Raw genomic sequence first — 20026 nt, 5'->3', positions numbered from 1 at the left:
ATTAACTTCAAGATTATCTGTCAAAATTATATATATAAAAAAATCTAAGTCTGCCAAGCCTACCCATCATCTCTAATATGCTAGGTCAGAGGCATTTTGGCCATGTGGGGAAACTGGACCACGCATAGGATAAAGATCTTCAGTCTCCAATGAGGTCAGGCTAGCATTTTTCTTGAGCAACACAATACTTCATAGGATGGTAAAGAGTCCCTGTCGTGCACCTAGCTGATGGAGTGTTGTACATGGGAGAATAATTCCTTCCTGACCACCACAGTTGACCATCTTTTATCCTGAAGCATGATTTCTGATCACCCATATACTCTTATCAGTATCTTATCTTGCATTTTACAGCTACATTCTGCAATTACAAATATTATCACAAAGTTAACCAATTTTTAAAATATCCAGTTACAGCATTTGACTGAATGATGCCCTGTAGCAGTGATTTTTCACAGACCAAGAATACATGGCATAAAGATGAGATATCTGTAATTTGTTCAAAATGTAAATATTCCTTTGTTTTTTTGGTAAGGGATCAGGTAAAGAAGAGTGATTGACCAATACTTTTCAGAATTTTGAATACTTTACTCAAATCCCCTCTAAGTCTTTTCCTTACCAGTCTAAATAATACTAAAATTTGTAGTCTCTTATCAAGGACAACCATTTGTATATTCCTAGCCGTCTGTGTTGTCCTTCTCAGCACCTTTGTCTTCTCTGCTATATATTTCTTAATGTGCAGCGACCTACAAGCTCATACATGCAACTGAAGACCTCTGTGCCCATACAGAGCCTCTTTAAAGTCAATCGCGGCATAAAAAAGTGGATATACTGGCAGAATATCATTGTTCAATATAGTGTCATTTTAATATTTTATGCATTACTTTTCTATCCTTTTTCATGCCCTTTTCACTCATAAAATTTAATGTTTTAACTGCTACTGTGTTCTAGGCAGGAAAGTATATGCATATTAAAATATCTTATTGTATTTAAAATATTAAAACATCATGTATTGATCAACAAGTGTGGGGAAATGTTTCTGCCTATTTACATAAGCCTGGAAACTGCAGGTATTTTGAAGCACTTACAGCATCACTGTGCTACCCGTCATACTGTAACTGCTGCTGAGTCATAAGTGATTGGCAGATATGGGAATACACATTTTGGTTAAACCAACATCTAAGCAATCTCCAAGTTTTCCCCTTGCAGGCCATTAGCTGAAAATATAAAACTGAAAAGTGGAACCTTTATTTGTGAAGAAAAATATATAGGGGGAAAATAATCTAAGCACCCTATTTCAACTAGAATGGGGTTTGGTTTGACCTCTGATTCGCTTTATTCCCACTAATAGTTGTAATCAGTTTACATTTCATCTGATACCCCCCCCCCCACAACTTTTTGGGTAAACTTTTAGCTTATCAATATATCTTCCTTTTAGGTATATGAACAATATGCTACTCACTTAGCTCTTCCAAATCAGTTTAATCTCAATCCTACAAATATTTACACACGTGCTTGATTTACGCACAATCCCTAGTCCCACTGAAGTAAATCCTCAATGCTGAGCCTTAAACCTGCGAGCAAAAGCTGAGTTCAGTGGGATTGCCGACGTGCATACAGCGGAGCAGATGCCTAAGTGCTTGCAGAATCGGGGCCGTAGCTTTCCAGGGCTCAGGCACTACAGTGACGAAGGCAAAACAAGGCGGCGAGTCGAGCGAGAGCTGGGATGTAAAGGGTGAGCCCTCGCCCAACGCGTGAGCCAGGGATGTTGTTAAAGGAGTCACTGGGCTGGGTTAGTCACCTGAGGGCCCCGGCAGTTCAGTCCCCGCTGGACTTTCCCTGTGTGCAGCCTTGTCTCTATGCGCCCCCCATCTCCCGCGGCGCAGCTGCACCGAGCCGGAGGGCGATAGGTGTGTCCCCGCGGCCCGGCCTGGGGGGGGGAGGGGGGACTTTGGAAATGATTGGGCGAGAGGAGCGCGAGCGACACCCCCGCTGGGCTCTGCCGCAGCTTGCTCGCGCGCGCGCTCGCCGGGCTCCCACAGTAGCCGCGCTCTCCCCGCTCGCGCCGGACCGCCCCGCTCCTCCTGCTCCCGCCGCCGGTCGCGGCAGGGCACGGCCGCAGCATGCCGCAGTCCGCGGCCCCCGCCGCCCTCGGGGCTGCCCTCCTGCTCGTCCTGCTGGCTACAGACTCCTCGCCGAGTGAGTGCCGACCCAGGGGGGAGAATAACGTCGCTCGCCCCCCCCCACCCGCCGGGACCCCCCCACCCGCACCCTCAGGCGCAGCAATGCACCAGCCCAGCCTTTGCGACGGTGTGCAGGGGAAAGCAGCAGCAGCTCTCCCGTTTTCTCCCAAGGACGCCCAGAGAGCGTTTGGCGGGACGGCGGAGGGGATGACTGTGGCGTTTGCTGGGGCAGGGGGTGATGGGGGGTGGGACGCTGGCGTTGTTGTGTGGGCAGAAGGAGTAGTGAGTGGGGGCATGGCTGGGGCATTCCTCTGGGGGTGTCCGTGGGGTGCACGCGTGTGGCATTGTTCTGGGGCGGGGCCGGAGGGGCAGTGCCTTTTGGGTGCAGGCAGGGTGTGAGCGCACCCCTCTGGCATTGGATGGCTAGGGGGTGCACGGTGCAATGCCCTGGCTGCCCAGTGTTTGGGGAGGGGGTGCATGATTGCGTCTCGTGCGGGTAGGGGGTGCGGGGCTGGGGAGAGTACGTGCTAGTGGCAGTGCTTTGTGCGGGTGACTTGGTGTCTGTGCAGCGGAGGGGTGCGTGTCGCGCGGTGTCTAGAGTGGGGCCGGGGGGTGCACGCTCGTGGCGTTGTTCTCCTGCTCCGTGCAATGCCCAGCCGGCGGCTCGGATTTGATTCCTGTGTTGACCGCTGCTTTCCCCCTCCCCGGTGTTTGTCTGCGGCCGCAGCCGTGCTGCTGAGTGCCCCGGAGGCTGCCCAGTTCTTGCGGCAGAGGCAGCGCCGAGCCTACCAGATCTTCGAGGAGACCAAGCAAGGCCATCTGGAGCGGGAGTGCGTAGAGGAGCTGTGCAGCAAGGAAGAAGCCAGGGAAGTGTTTGAAAACGATCCCGAGACGGTAAGAGTGATGAGCGGAGCTGCCGATCAATTTGGGGTTTTACTGTGTCAATCTCTCGCTCCCCGGCAGCAGCTGGAATGAGGGCGCCAGCTGTCTGCACAGCTGGGGAAGTTGTTTGGGGGAGGAGGCGAACCATTAGATAAATAACTGAAACCACAGCATAACCAGCGCTCCCCTCAGCAGGCTTGTGTTAGTGTTGTCAGGATCAAGCAAATACAGTTTACAAAAAAAAAGTCTGGATACATTTACTGGGCTGACATAATTTTACGTGAGATTCCTATTTAAAATATCCGTATTCTGCTTCAGACTTAAAGGGCTAAATTCACCCCGGTGTAACTCCAGCAAGTCAGGGGAGTTACACCAAGATGACAGTGTTATAGCATTTTTGTCTGGACACCTTTGTCTCTCTCTCTCTCTCTCCCCCCCCCCCCCCATCCCTTGAAACCCAGGACATTTAAAATCGTTTTAGCTATGTCCCAAAACAACGTCATAAAAGAAATTTCAGGAAGAAATACATCAATAAACACGCTTAAAAACTTTCAAGCCTTTTTTAAGTGAGTATTTTGAGTTTGTGGTTTAGGTTTGGGATTGCTCTAAATCAGAGGAGGGGAGACCAGAAAGAACGACTTTTATAGCATTTTAAATTACATGGTATTGCTGTAAATCTGCAGGGCATCTAGCTTCACACTCAGTCACAACCTACAAAAACAACTTAAAGTCCTCATGAATCTTGAGTATTCTGTTTCTGTGGCACTTTGTGTGGCTGTAGTTGTCTTGTTTTACTAAAGTTTGCTTATTTTCTTTTCCAGTTAGCTTGCACCTTCTGGGTGTGCTGTTTTGAATAGGCTGTCCCCTTTCAGGGATTATCTGGGATTAGTTTAGTGGTGGGGAGTGAATTTCTTGGAGATCACATTGAGGCTTGATATTGCACAATGTGTTCATGTTAATGGTTTGATGCTTTTTGAGTGGTAGGAGATGCATAGTTCAGGAGTGGGGGCAGGGAGAGAGGGCAGGACTTGGCTTTTCCTCTTCAGTTAATGTTTTATATTTAAGTGAAAACATGTCTTGACATGTATATCTTAATAGGCTAACAGTGCATTGAATGCACTACATCACAGTGCAATGGATAGTTACAAAGCAAAAGTAAAAAGGACAGCAATTTGCAAACAGATTCTAATGCTAGTTTTTCTTCTTTCTGCAGTTCAGAGTTTAAGATCAAACTCCTGTTTAGTTAGGTCCACTAATGTCTGTTACACTCCTGCCTGTGTACATACTCTTGCACCTAGATACAATACTGTTTGGTGCTCTGTAAAATACATAGATTGAATGCATTATAAACCCCTGTAATGGGGTGTCAGACTGGCTGACACAATTATTTTCCATATTCCCGTTGAGCTAAAATGTTTTAGTAGAATTTTACACTCAGTATAGGTGTGCAGAAAAGAAAAATCCAAAATGTGAACTTTGACCTTCCATAAATAAAGTTAATCTGAGGTCACCACTTGTATTGATTGGATTTTAGTCAAGAAAATTGGCAAGGGTGAGCAAGTGTATGACGTACTCACAGGCTTGTTCACTGGAAGAGTAGGCTGCTGTAAACATATGTAATGATTATGAATAATAATACTGGGCACTTATTTCACACTTTGGAAAATTGTAAAGCTTTATTCCTATTATGAAGACATTGAAGTTATTTAGATTTTTCATCTTATCTATAGCTATAAACAAATTTCCTGAGACCTAGCCATGTTATTTAAGCACCTTTGAATAACAAATATTTTGCAGTTGATAATGCTTTGTTTTCTATTTGTGGATTTATTTTATTTTATTGCAGCTGTTTGGTCTCTTTCTAATTTTGAAAAAAAAAAACTTAAGGGAATATTGTCAAGGTTACAGGCCTCTAATATTTGTGTCCACTTGCATATTCTACATGCACCCAAAATGTTACTTTTTAAAATGCCCTAAGCTCTGCAGGTCCTCTCCTGAGACAGCCACCAGCCTACCCAGAATGCTCAGTTTGTCAGCAGTTTGCACATGTGGTTCTTGCCTAAGACAAATCTTATGCCCCTTCCAGTTGAGTTGCAGATCCATGTGTGGCATGGAGACAGCACTTGTTGTGCTGCTGGACAGTCAGCTAAGGATTATAGACAGAGGTAAAACACCTATGCTATTATTACTACATCTATTGGGAGCCTACAGTGCTATTAATCATAAAGTAGCAGGGATGGATGAAGTCCCATTCAGGGAACACTGCTGCTTCTTTGACAGAGCCTAGAAGATTTTGATGGACAGTTGTTCCTCATCATTTAGTACTCTCATCTGTAGAACCACACGTGGCTTAATCTTGTCACGTCTCCATGTTTACTTTTATATGAGGCAACTGGGGGGGTTTGCTAGATGCTATGATCTGTGGTGCTATTAATACACAGGTGACAGTCCTATCCGGTTGACAGAGAGAATCAGGGACCCAACAGCTGGCTCAGACTCAATTCAGGAAAGATGGAAATGAAGTTAGCAGTGTGTTGCAGTTTGAGGAATAGCACCAGCTGTGACCTCATCTCTCAGTAGAGGAAGTCTGTCCTCCTTTTCCCTCCCTTTGTATTCACCCCTTCTTGTCAACTGTTGAGAATAGGCCAGTTCCTCCTTAATTGAATTGGCTCTTTAGCACTGACCCCCCACTTGGTGAGGCAACTCCCATATTTTCATGAGCTGTGTATTTATACCTGCCTACTGTATTTTTCACTCCATGCATCTGATGAAGTGGGTTTTAGCCCATGAAAGCTTATGCCCAAATAAATTTGTTAGTCTCTAAGGTTCTACAAGGACTTCTCATTTTTGCTGATATACACTAACACGGCTACCACTCTGAAACCTGTCCTCAAGTTGTTCAGGTGGCTGGAGATTGGATCTTTACTTCTTGGATGTGGGCCTAACCACAGTGATCTATGCTTTTGTCATATCAAAAAGAGACTACTGTAGTGCATTCTGGGGCTGATTCTGAAGGCTAACCAGAAAGTTTAACTGGTTCAACAGACCCATGTATAAATTGTCAGGACTACATCGTTCCAACACTCTGATTTATGCACTGGGGCTTATCCAGCCCCAGGTCTGTTCCAAGCTCCTGGTCCATAATTTTAAAGCACTAGATGAGCATGAATGACTGCTTCTCATTACATTTCTCACATGGCAGCTGTGCTTTGTAAGAAGTCTAAGGTCTGATCTACACTACAGAGTTAGGTTAATGCACGACAGCTTACATCGACCTAACTATGAAAGTGTCTACACCTACGTTTTCCTCCTGCAGATGTAACTGCCCCGCTATGCTGACTTAATAACTCCACTTCTATGAGTGGTGTAGTGTCAAGGTCGATGTAGTTAGGCTGACACAGTGTCAGTATAGATACCACGTTGCTTATGTCGACTATTACTGGCTTTCAGTGCCCCACACTGACTGTACAATCGATGCAAGCATTCCTGATGAGGACACACACTGCTAACACAAGGAGCAAAATGCAGACACACATAAGCGATGTAATTACTGCAGCGGTCGTATGCCGATATAGGTTAGGTCTTCTTAATATTGTAGCATAGACACGGCCTAAGGTTTAGTCTAAACCAAGGGCTTGTCTACACAAGGTAGCTAGAGCATAGTAAACAAGGGTGTGAATTAGTGCAGAGTAGCTAGTATGCTTTAACTCCCCATATGGACATTCTTACTGTAGACTAAACGTTGGGCAGTTTAGTTTAATTCATTTCCAACATGTAAGCTAATGCCCACAGAGGCACTCTTAGCACTCGGTAAGAGACCGCAGGGGGAGTTGGTGCAGAATAGCTAACTACTGCAGGCTCTTTCCTTATGTAGACAAAAACTTAGATTTAAAGATATGATATGAAATCATATTAGCTAGTTCAGTTTAACTAATGCCTTCAAAAACATCTAGTCAAGAAAAGGCAAGTTGTACTTTAGTATGTGCTAAGCTGGTCAAGTAAAACGCCTAGATTTCCTCCTAATCCTACAAAGTTTACTCCAGAGCCAATTTTGGATTTTCTCCTTGTGGAAAGATAGCTCTGTTGACCCAATAAACAGAAATGAAACATTTTGACTTGCACCTACAGTAGGTAGGATGACTACAACTACATCGTTGTCATTTTGGTGTCTTGCATGCATTGTTTTATTGACCAACTTTTTGGAAACACGCCTGCAAACAGATATTAACAAAAACATAAATGCTCTTAAACCTGAATGATGGTGTTGTCACATCTGTGATTACTTGTATCAACTGCTAGTCATATTATACCAAGTAGGGTTAAGTAACCATATATTTGCAAATAAATATAGCTTTTTGTTTTATATTAGGGAGAATATTGACTAGTCCCAGACCGGGAGAGGGAAGATCATTTGTTACATTTCTAGTCTGAAAGTTTTCCCTACCCTTAAAAGAAAACAAGATTGTAGTATCTGTATGACTATAAATGGTAAAAACAAATACATGGTACACTGGTATAGTCTTGCAGCCTATCTTTTAGATGAAGCCCATAGCAGCATCTTTATATACTGCTGCAGAACTCCTGGATAGGCTGAAATCTTTTGGCAGGTAAGAGTGCCAGTAAAATAATTGGAGAGAATTTCAACAGATAATATTGATGGAGGAAAAATAAGAAAGGGAGCATGTTAATAAAGGAGGATTGCTTCCTAGCGCAACATTTTAAATGAATGAGCTAGGTGTGATTAAATAAGGTTGAAGTTGCAAAACATCTTGGACATAGAGATAAGAATGTTATCTTAGTTAACATGTTGATGAGGGCCTTTATGAAGGCAGTAATACACAAATATTTGCCTGTAGTATTTAGTCAGCTACTATTAGCTTGTTAGCTTACTGATAAACAGCTCTGGAATTTGGCTGACCTATTCCTAAAATGGAATTTACACAATTGTATGAATAGAATGAAGAGTGCAAGGGAAAGTAACTAGCAATTTTTTAGTGAGCATGGATTTCACTTTTTTTAAAAAGTGTGATAGGTCAGTTAGGTATGAGGGGGGGTTAGGATGTAGTCTCTTGTTTTCATAAATTGTTGCTGCTGCTGAGCTGCGAGCTCATATACATGCGACCCGCGAGCATGCTCAAATAAATTTGTTAGTCTCTAAGGCGCCACAAGTACTCCTTTTCTTTTTGTGTATCAAAGATGTGTATTCACATCTTTACAGCCTTTGGCACTTGTGTTTTGGCAGAGATGTAGACAAGAGAACTGGTATAGTTACACAAGGTATGTAGCATAATTCACTGATTGCCTAATGGTTACCTCTAGTTATCGAAAACATAAAATGGTATCTGAGATAAGAAAACATGAGTTGTCTTTGTCTTCTGACTTTTTCTCCATGCAGAATTTTTTGACATGGATGCAAATTTGGCATTGTTCTAAATTTCTGTCTTCAGGATAGATGTCTGGCAGCAGAGAGCACTAGGTATAGTACCAGACAGACTGATTAGAAGCAAAATTTCAGTTATGAATTTAGCTATAGAGTGGACACATGAAGGCTTGCAAGGAAATTGAAAATTTAACTCTTCTAGGAAAAGTATGAATTGCAGTGGGTGCCTCGTCATATTTTTAAAAAACCTTCAATGTTCTTTGTACTCAGCTGAGCTTACCAAGAATTTGTATTTACGAAGCAGGAGTAGTGGCCAGTGTATAGTAAAGGTCAGATGTATAGTTAACTGATTGGTCTTGTTTGTTATTTGAATGTTTGTTGTTTGAATGTTTGTTATTGTCCCATCGCATGATGTGTACAATACAACACAGTTAAGTTACAAACATAGACTACAGTTTTTGAAACTTGATTCCCCTCTTCTAGGAAGGATGTTGGAAGCTGAAATATTTAGGTCACACTTCTAATAATAAAGATGTAAATATAGATATCTAAATATTAATATCACATTAGAAAAGTAGGAAGGGATGTAATGGTAGAAGGAGGGAAGGGGAGCTAAGTGGAGGGATGAGAGGTGTAAAATGTCTTCAGGTTCTGTTAGCGGATATATGTAGTCGAGACATGAATAATATTCATATTATCCTTCAGCCTAGAAGTCTTCATCCCTGTATAGAATATTACTATCTCAATCAAGGCAAAATCTTGCAAGATTTGCTCTAGAAAATCTTTTTTAACATTTTATATTCTTATAGTATTTTGCTACATTGTAATTGAAGGACCAAATTTACTGTTGGCGTAAAGGGGCCAGCTCAGTTAAAGTCATTAGAGTGGTATTTGTTTATGCTAATGCTAAATTTATCTAAGAGAGCATGAGAGTTAGAGGAGAGTTTTGTTCTAATGACCTGAGCTAAGTATACTACAAAATGGAATCCCAGACACAACTGTATGAGACTTATAGATTTCAAGAAAGGAAATTTTTGGGAAATTAAGAGATGATGTGAACACAGTGCAGAAGGAAACTGTAATGGAAGAGATGAGCCAGATTTGCCACTGACTCTACTGGAGTTGTGCTTGTTTGAGCTGCGTCCACTTTCACAAGTGTGGAAGAAAGCTGGGAATCCTGAAACACGTCATAACTAACACACAATGGACCACAGTTCCTCTGTGAGAAAAAACTTGAGAAACCAGAAGCGCCTAGTATGGCGTTGTGAGAGGCTGTTCAAATATATGATGGAAAAAGAAAATTTAAATTGGAGAATTGTGAGGGAGTGGGATTATACAGGGCTGGAGCAAAGGAAAAAAGCACAGGAAAATCAGAATGAGTTAGTGTGAGCCAAAGAACTCTAAGGATAAAAGGAACTTTTATAAAATGGAAGAACAGCTTTGTTTTTAAATAAAGAAAAGGGGAATGGACTATTGGGAATTAAGGCAGACACTTAGTACATCTGTTTGATGAAAATCAGGTAAAGGATTACATTGGAAACATTGAATATGTACAAATTGGCTGTTTATGTGCTCTCCAGGGTCTTAAATGAACGTAATGAACCATTGACAGTTACTTTTAAATAGTTATGAAGAACCTGGGAAGCACCAGAGGTTTGGAAGGAAACCAGAAAATGTGGTACTGATCTCCTTTAAAAAGGAAAAATGTAATCCTGGTTACTGTCATCCAACACACCCAACTTCAAACCCTGGTAAGATAATTGAACAAATATTCAAGCCACTTGAAACCAGGATTCATCATCTCTTTCCATCACTCCTTTTCTCTCATATCTGGTGGAAATTATTGAACAGATCTCTGCTCCTCCCTGTCTGCTCCCTTCATGGCTGTTTTACTGTGGCAGTCTGTTCCCAAGGCTCTCTGCTTCAGAAACATCCATGTTAGTGAGGTTCCTATTTTCTGTTTCCTTGATTATAAACAGTGAGACCCAAAGAGGGAGAGGCTTGTGAAGCTGAGGAAAAAGAGCAAGTCTTGGTGTCCTGCCCACACTAAGGTGCCTTGTGCTGCCTGCCAGTGTGGGACAAAGGGAACCTAGCTGAAGAGAAGGAGGGAAAAATGAATGGCAGACTGTAACTGGACTGACCATCATAGTTCTGATGACACCTGGTGGTGGTGCTTTTCATGACAGCACACATCAGATTTACTCCTGGAAGAGTGTTCCAGTGAGTTCCAGAACAGTTCATGAGCATTGAACAGGGAAGGAAGGATGGCTTTGTCATTGAGAGGCTGGACTGGGAACCAGGAGATCTAGGTTTAATTCTTGGCTTCGCCACAGACTTCCAGTTTGATCTTGGGCATGTTGCCAAACTTCCCTATTCCTCAGTTGCCTGTCTGCTCTGAGACTAAGGCTATGTCTACATTAGTACTTTTGTCGGTAAAACTTTTGTTGGTCAGGGGTGTGAAAAAACACACCCCTGACTGACATAAGTTTCACCAACAGCAGCACCAGTGTGGGCACCACTATGTTGGCGGGAGACGCTTTTCTGCTGACATAGCTACTGTCGCTTGCTAGGGTGGTCTAATGATGCCAACAGGAGAGAGCTCTGCTGTCGGCAAAGAGTGGCTATATACAGCAGTGCAGCTGCGGCGGTAAAGCTGTGCCACTGTAAGGTCTGTAGTGTAGACATAGCCTAAGTCTATTCCTGTAGTGAAGTGCTCAGGTTCTGCGGTAATGAAGGTTTAAATTAAAAAAAATCTTCTATTGTTTTGCTCTTGTTTGAATTATTTACACACAGATATTAACTCACCTTCCTTATCTTTCCAGTATTTTGGGACCCACACAGCTACATCAACACTGTATACAACAATGGAATAAAACCAATAGACTAAGGGAATGTGATAGATGTAGTGTAATTTATCTGTACTTCAGTAAAGGATTTAATACAGTGTTCTCTGAGATCTGACTTGAACATTTAATTCAGAATGGATGGGATATGTGTCTTGTCATTCTGTTTGAAGTATGACTGAATGATCCCAAAGAGTAACGATAAACTGTAATATATCAAGTTGAGGGGAAATGTCCTTTTTGATTACACCAGGGATTGTTATGTCCAGTTTTATTTAACATCATTATTAATGATCCAAAGAGGGGTAAACAATAGATTTGTTAAATTTACAAATAATACAAATTGGGATGTGTTGCAATTAGAGAGGATGCAACACGGTACTAGGGATAATTTGTAAAGAGGTTAGGTAAATACAGACTGGAGAACAAATTCAATTCATCCTTTTAAAATTGTAGGTTATTACAGCTGAGGAAAAATAAGGTACCAGTGAGTGGTAGGTGGACTCCCCATGGAAGTGATAGAGAAATCCTCATGGCATGAGTAATTTAAAAACTGGACTGGATTAGCATAGTTGATAACCAACCCAGTGGAGACAGACTGCAATCCAAAATCATTAACAAATATCCTAGCATTTGGACAGGAGGATCATTCTAATCCATTTCAAATAATTATTGCCCAATCAAGAGCGGTCTCAGACTGCCAGTAGAAACCCTCATTGTTTGCTGTTTGCCTTCTGTTCAACAATGAGCCATATGGCTGTTTTTCTTTTCTTTCCTTTTGTTACTGTCTTGATATTATTTTCTTTAATTCATGCAAAGTTGGTTTTATGGTGGTTCTATTTTTTATTTTTATTTTAATTTTTGACCACAAAAATCCTTGACTGGATTGAGCGCTCAAGAATATGCTGTTTGGAAACAGTCCTGGGTCTCCGTGAGAGAAAAGATGTTTTTAAACTTTGGTTTCCAGCTTCTCTGGTTCTGTAGCGACACCTTGTATTCCTTTAGAATAGAAACACAACTGCTGGTGCTAGAAATCCCTTTCTTAAATGTATGTTATAGTAAAGGTGAGTGGTTTATTGGGCAAAATCAGCAACCCAGTGAAAGGGACAGTCATACTATTTGTGCTATGGGATAGTTGTGCAGTGTGGAATGGATATTTAAGAAACAGACACTGTGCCCAAGGGCCCCCAAAGAAGATATAGGTTTGTGTTGTGGTGGCAGTACTGAAGATTGATAGAAACTCTCGTTGGCTGTTGAGATGACTTGCTAGGTGCTGTAAAGCGTTTGGTCAAAAATTACACGAAGAAATGCTGTGAACCATTTATGGGCCTGATTCTGCAATATGCAGAATATCTCTCACAAATTTCTGAATATCCTCAACTCCTACTGAAGTTAAGAAGGCTCAGCAGCTTGCTGGAGAGGCTCAACACTTTGCAGGGCTGAGCCCTTTGTGACTATAATCCATGACTGGTTTGACAAACCATTTATGAGAAAGAAGGCTTGGGCACTCAACAAGGTATTGGCTCAAGCTGAATTTACATGTTTGGTTGGAAATTATTAGTTATAGCACAGTGCTATTTAATTATGTTAGATTTCAAGCAAATCTTCTCCTTTTCCCTTTGTGCATGAGAATTTTAGGGTTATAGTGCTGAATTTGCACCCTTAAAATTTGTGCAATAATTTGCTGTCAGAAATCTCAGTAGTTAAATGATTACTGGTACCATTGCAGGCAAAAGTCAGCCAGTTGGACTTGTAGCTAGACATAATGACTTGCAGTGAATAGCCAGTGCAAATGTAAGCGTAAAACAAACATGCAAGCACGTAGTTTGGAGGCGCAAATTACATTTGTAAACCAGGAGGCTATGCCACATGTGTTTTTCTAAAATGTATGTTGTGGAAATTATTTTGGGGAAGTTCTATGGCCTGTGTTATACAATAAATTGGATTAGATTATCACAGTGGTCCCTTCTGGTTTTGGAATCTATGAATCCTAGATGAAAACCTACTTGATAAAGTGGAAGGCAAGTTCCATGTAAGGTTTTGAATAACAGTAAATGGTGCAAGGGTTGTCACTTAATTGTAAGATGTTGCATGTAGACAAGAAAACCAAATGAATTCAGTTTCAAGTTGTTGTGCTGATTCCATGGGTCTACAGAGTACCTATCCTGATGAAGGCAGATAAGATGGTTCTCCTCTTCTGCTAGGGAAAGCTCAGTATTCTGATGCAGGTTTTGTTATGCTGCATTTTGTTTCCTGAGGATAAAAAAAAGCTAGGCTATTAAAGTGGAGCTGCAAAGAAAAAGTAAATTGGCCTTTATGTCCTTTTATGCTTGGTTTGTGCAGCCTAAAGAAGGCCTGAGAAGATTCTCCTCCCCTTCTCCCCACCCCCCTGTTTTTTGTTGTTGTTGTTTTAATATTAGAAATTCAGATGTTGTCTCGCTTGAAGGACTGTGTCTCTGTCTACATTGGGAAAATGTTCATAAAATGGCCCACTTTTGCTAACTCTGGTTTAGTAGACTCACTGGTGTTAACAACATTGGAAGCCCTAGTGTAGATGAACTCTCACCAGCTGTCCCCAGTGTTTAAGCACTGTGTTGATTAGACCTGGCTCTGTTAAGGGTTACATGACATGATGTTAAACCAAAACAGACAGCTGAGAGACAGTCTACTCTAGGGCTCCCAATATTGCTGAATTAGTTTTAGCCACAGTGGGGAAAATGTCCCTGTTGTAGGCAAGGTCTTGGTTATGCTTTCAGAAGAGCTATTTATATACTGTGGCTCACCTAAGGACTGCTTTCTGAGTTGATGTTCTTCCATCTTCTCTAAAAATGTGGTGGGACAAATATGACACTGGTGTAACTTCACTAGTTTTGGGGTGGTAATGCCAGAGATGAGTTTCATGCAGTAGATTTAAAATAACTGAAGTAAAAGTACCAAATACCTTTAAATATTGTTCTACCGTGGAATGATGGAAACAGAAAGTGAAAAAGAAATTGTATTCATCACATTGAAAGACTCCTCTTTTAAAAAGTATTTAAATCTCCTGAGTTAAAAATGAGTCTGTATCTCTTGAACTCAATGGAAGAAGGCAAGCAAGAGCCCGTCTGGAGAGACTGGCCCTCTGCCATAGTTTTCACTTCAGTGGAGGGGAGGGGACTTGGATCATGTGAGACTCTCCTGGTCCTTCTCTTCTCCTCTTTTTCTGTTCTTACCTGAGATCTGTGCTGAATCAGTGCAGAGGCACATGTCACATTGTAAACTGCTTATTTACATATGACATAGGCAACACTGGATACTGCAGGTTATGCAACACCATCCTTGGAAGTTGAGGCTTCCCTAGGTACAAAAGTAGGTTGATTGACAAGAAGGATACAAACAAAGTGAGACATTATATTGAGCCACAAGTAAGAGGCAGTAACATTTTGTCTGTTTTGATGAGAGCACACAGAGTTTGGAATTGTTCATACCTGCACTGATGGAGGACATTCTCTGATGGAGGTTAACAGTTCCGTCACACGGGGCTGGAGTGTGCTTGCCTTCCCCTCATTTGGAGTGGGATGATATTGACGGATGGGATAGTTATGCTGATTGATGAGGTAGACTGTAAAGAAATAAGAAGTGATGGAATGGGTAAGACAGAGTCTGTCTGGGCAAAAATCACAATGGAGAAGAAAGCTACTAGAGCCTCCCTTGGGATAGTGTTTGGGGTGTGCTATAGACCACTGGGATCAGATCTGGATATGGATAGAGACCTCTTTAATGTTTTTAATGAAGTAAATACTAATGGGAATTGTGTGATCATGGGAGACTTTAATTTCCCAGATATAGACTGGAGGACAAGTGCTAGTAATAATAACAGGGCTCAGATTTTCCTGGATGCGATAGCTGATGGATTCCTTCACCAAGTAGTTGCTGAACCAAGAAGAGGGGATGCAATTTTAGATTTGGTTTTGGTGAGTAGTGAGGACGTCATAGAAGAGGTGGTTGTAGGGGACAACCTTGGATTGAGTGATCATGAGCTAATTCAGTTCAAACTAAATGGAAGGATAAACAAAAATAGATCTGTGACTAGGGTTTTTGATTTCAAAAGGGCTAACTTTAAAAAGTTAAGGAAGTTAGTTAGGGAAGTGGATTGGACTGAAGAACTTGTGGATCTGAAGGCGGAGGAGGCTTGGAATTACTTCAAGTCAAAATTGATTAAGGATTTATAAATATATCAGAGGGATAAATACCACAGAGGGAGAAGAATTATTTAAGCTTAGTACCAATGTGGACACAAGAACAAATGGATATAAACTGGCCATCAGGAAGTTTAGGCTTGAAATTAGACCAAGGTTTCTAACCATCAGAGAGGTGAAGTTCTGTAACAGCCTTCCAAGGGAAGCAGTGGGGGCAAAAGACATATCTGGCTTCAAGACTAAGCTTGATAAGTTTATGGAAGGGATGATATGATGGGAAAGCCTAATTTTGGCAATTAATTGATCTTCAACTAGTAGCGGTAGATATGCCCAATGGCCTGTGATGGGATGTTAGATGCGGTGGGATCTGAGTTACTACAGAGAATTCTTTCCTGGATGTCTGGCTGGTGAGTCTTGCCCACATGCTCAGGGTTTAGCTGAAAGCCATATTTGGGGTCGGGAAGAAATTTTCCTCCAGGGCAAATTGGCAGAGGCCCCCCTGGGGGTTTTTCGCCTTCCTCTGCAGCGTGGGGCACAGGTCACTTGTTCGAGGATTCTCTGCACCTCGAAGTCTTTAAACCATGATTTGACGACTTCAGTAGCTCAGACATAGGTTAGGGGTTTGTTACAGGAGTGAGTGGGTGAGATTCTGTGGCCTGCGTTGTGCAGGAGGTCCGACTAGACGATCATAATCGTCCCTTCTGACCTTAAAGTCTATGATTCTATACGAGTTGTGGTCTGGAAAATGTTTGTCTAATCCATGTTTGTATATAATTTTGGGTAAATAAAGCATGTGCCTTGTATTTTTTTTATTCCAACAGTTACTGTAAAAACAAATCCAAGGGAAAGGGGTGACAATATGCGAGTGTTAATTCCTTTTTTTAGAGCCCTAGCTGGAAACTAACATTGACAGTAATTATGTGGTTAGTTTTTCCACTGGAGTGGCCACAAAAAGGATCAGCTAATAAATTGTTGCCTTTTGATTCTATAGATACTATGTGGCTTTCTGGATCCTCAGCTGTCAACCGGCTAGTGTTTAACTCAGCTAGTTCAAAACTAAACAATGCATCGAGTGCATCTCTTACCACACTTTTTAATATTATGGATATATTAGCAAGCCGCAAAATATTTCTCTTTGTATTTTTTATTCTTATAAGATCCTTCTTATTTTGCATACTTTTTGAGGTGTGTGTGACTATTTAGTAGGGGCTTGATCCTGCAAGGAGCTCAGGGCCCTCAACTCCCACTGAAATCCATGGGAATTGAGGGTTCAGAGCACTTTTCAGGTTTGGGCCAGTGGAATCTATGAAATGGGGATGTAGAGCTCCGTGCTCATGCTAGAAAACAGGTAAGTCTCACTGTATTATTCTACAGACTAGAAACATTTCAAAGCTTTAATAATACAAAGTGCTAACCAGTGCTCCTGCAAAACAATACCACCTTGATGTTAAGTCATTTTCTGTTCTAACAATCGGCAGTAATACAGCATTCCTTTTGGGTTAATCCTTTGGTTTTAGCCAACCAGAAACACAGAACCACCAGCTCTTTGGAAACCTGCAGCAGTGGAAATTCACCCAGGCATGGTGGATGGGGAAGTCATTTTCAGCTCAGCTCTTACTACTTTAATTCATTGTTTTTACAGCTCAGAACTAAGCCCATTAAATAAAAGGTTAAACCATCATGAGCAAATGATATTAAAACCCATAGTCAGTCTCATTTTTATTTAAAATGTGTGGCAGAGTGAACCATTCAAAGAGGTCTTCTGCAGTCTGAGAGGTAATATTCATCTTTATTCTTGATAATGGAGGAGTTTGGTAATAAATAAATAGGCCATTGAAGGAAGGGAGAAAAGAGTTGAAAATTATGTTGTAGACTTCAGTTGAAATTACTTACTTAACGTGTGTTTCTGTACCACAGCTTGTAGTGGACAAACATCTAGTCAGTTTCATTTTGTTGCTGTTTGGAAAGCCATGAGCAGTAGCAGAGGCACAGTTTTGTGCACAGACTCAGTAAACTAGCATTGCATTAGTATGTGCTGAATTTGTGTTTAGAAGGTTATGTCTGCAACCCAAACAGCTAATAATTTTTAAATGGAAGTTTAGATTCTGAACAAGTCGATGGTGCTCTCCCAATATTCTTCTTACTCCTCACAAGTAAGTAGGTTAGTGGATTTTTCTGCCCTGCTTCTTCTTGTAACAGAGCTCCAACAATCGTAATAGCAGCCAACTTAGATGAATGTACATGAAACATGCCATTTCTGTCCCTTCTGATTCACTTCAAATGTTTGTTTTTGCCGGTAACTGGTTTGGGCTGTGGTTGTGCTACATCCCCTTTTTCACAGCTGTAGGTTGACAAAGGGGAAAGATTTAATAAAATTTCCAATCATTCCATCACATACATACATCTTTTACAATTCAAGTACTGACTGTGGCTCAGTATGTTAGGTGCACATCCTGGTGCTCTTTGAAGTACTTAAACTGTTTGTGTTTACTTTTATTTCCATACTATGTTTGCTCCATGTTTTTCAAAGCTTTGATTTCTTACTGTGGCTGAAAAACAGTAAAAGTAGCCAAAAAACAAGGAAACCTGGTCTAAATGTTATGCTAACAACCAGATTCTGAGGGCCTCACTGGGTCCTTAGTGACCTACATTTTTAGTGTTTCCATTGAGGGTGCATGTGCTCAGCAGTTCTTGGCTCTGTATGTCCTTTTGAGCTAAATGTGCTGCAGCTTTAACTACTCTTTACTGAAGCTTCTTTTATTTTAGGTTACGAGATCATGTGGCTGTGTTTCAGCAAATGGAGCTTGTTCACCAAAAGCTTTTGATCTTCTAGAGGAAGACAGTCATGCAAAATTATTCTAGATTTCATGACCAAGCTGGTCAATTGGATTGCAGTTAGCAGTCCAGGGGTGTTGTATCAAAGTGTGTGTGTGTATAATGCATGTGTGATGCGCACACGCATGTGTAATAGAAGTTGAGTAGTTTCAGAATCTTGGGGATTCTGATACCTAAACGGATCTTGTGGTACACAAGATAATTACAAAACATGTAGTCAAACCCATCCCAATCTCACTGTAGATACTGGAATTGCACAGAAGTCTTTCAAGTGGCCTCACAAAGACCAACAGTTATATATAGGATGTCGTGATCGCTGGGGGAAGAGTATGCTTAATTCAAGCAACAAAATTAAAATCCCTGAAATTGTCAGTACTTTATCCTGAGTCATCCGACTCCCGTTAACCTTAGTTTTAACAATATTTTAAACTAACAATTTAAAGTAAAACTATTAAGGGTGATGTAACATTGGAAAGAGATCTTTTCCATGGCTGCATATTAACCCTTCTAAACCAGTGTTTCTCAATAACTGGTCCATGGACGGCGCTGGTCCCTGAGATCTCCCTGACACAGTTTAGGAAGGCAGCAAGGCAGTCCCTGGTATCAAAAAGGTTGAGGAAACACTGTTCTAAACCATGCTGCTGTGGTGAGTCTTGCTTTCCCCATATTTGCATGCCTAGAGTGTTCTTTTCTTTCAACAGATATTGTTAGTTATATACGTTATGGGGCAGTTTTATAAGGGAAGCTCTTCAGAGTAATAGCCTTCACCTTGTTCTAGAGGCAAAGGCAAAATTTAGGCTTTTACTCTAATGGTTAAGGTGACGTCAGAGTTCTGTTGGTGCAGAGCAACTCCAAAGAGGGGGCAGTGGGTGACTAAATGATTCTGTACTTTTCCCTCTGGTTTTTATCCCCAGATTCCTCTTACTTCCTCTACCTCATTCCATGGTCAGCATCTTTACTTCTTGGATAGTGGGTAAGTGGCTTCCTGTTCAGTCACTGCCAGTGCCACTTCATAGGTCAACTGTCAAAAAATTATTGGAGAAAAACCATTTTTTCCCCTTCCCCTTCAGATCAGAGTAATCAGTTCCATGATCTTTTGTCTCCATTGGCCCAGGGCAAAAGAAGTTGAGAGTCCTACGTTTGGACCCCGTTGTGCCACCACCAGGCTAGACCATCAGACTAGTAGCAGCAGTTAAAAATTAATAAAATTGATAATAAAAACTAATATTATTCCAATAAATCTTTGCTTTTTTTCTTTCTCCCACAGGACTATTTTTACCCGAAATACTTGGGTGAGTTACAGTTATTACTTTTACTTTTTGGCAGTGCTGGTATGTGTGCCTAACATTGGAACATGGGACAGCCAGTCTGTCCAAAAGAATGTAATAGAGATCCTCTGTTCCATCCTGAAATAGAACCAATTGCTCCTCATATGATTTTAAAGTGGGTATATGTTATTTATATGTATAGAATGACATACACAAACACTTTACATTATTTAAAGTGTATGTTTAATGTTGCATTTATTTCTGTAACTTACATCAAGAGTAAACAGTTTGCTGTCTTCTACAGTGCATACACTTTTTAATAGTTTAGTTTTGAAAGTTTTTTTAAATAAGAGGATTAGCTTGCAGACCTGTTGCTTTTTACATTCTATGTATCATTGTCATGCCACCACATTGCTTTACATTTGCATTGAACATTTAGTATTTAACATTACATATATCA

At 41.3% G+C, this 20026-nt stretch overlaps 1 protein-coding gene across 3 annotated transcripts in view; it reads left to right on the top strand.

The window, feature by feature from the left end:
- The first annotated feature begins 1965 nt into the window (after nucleotides 1-1965).
- GAS6 (growth arrest specific 6) overlaps nucleotides 1966-20026 on the top strand; it is an 81624-nt gene continuing 63563 nt past the window's right edge. For 2 of the 3 annotated variants that reach the window (XM_037897332.2, XM_037897345.2), the window contains exons 1-3: nucleotides 1988-2196; nucleotides 2908-3074; nucleotides 19566-19590. In XM_037897332.2, coding sequence (XP_037753260.1) covers nucleotides 2121-2196; nucleotides 2908-3074; nucleotides 19566-19590 — 268 coding nt within the window. In that variant the 5' untranslated portion in view covers nucleotides 1988-2120. Of the gene's footprint in view, nucleotides 2197-2907; nucleotides 3075-19565; nucleotides 19591-20026 lie in introns of all 3 variants that reach the window. The other variant, XM_037897339.2, reaches the window with a different exon arrangement.

The sequence above is a fragment of the Chelonia mydas genome, chromosome 1 (assembly GCF_015237465.2).
Source record: "Chelonia mydas isolate rCheMyd1 chromosome 1, rCheMyd1.pri.v2, whole genome shotgun sequence".
Lineage (NCBI taxonomy): Eukaryota > Metazoa > Chordata > Testudines > Cheloniidae > Chelonia > Chelonia mydas.
The sequence above is the reverse complement of the archived record's forward strand: the minus strand, read 5'-3'. Positions and strand labels throughout refer to the sequence as shown.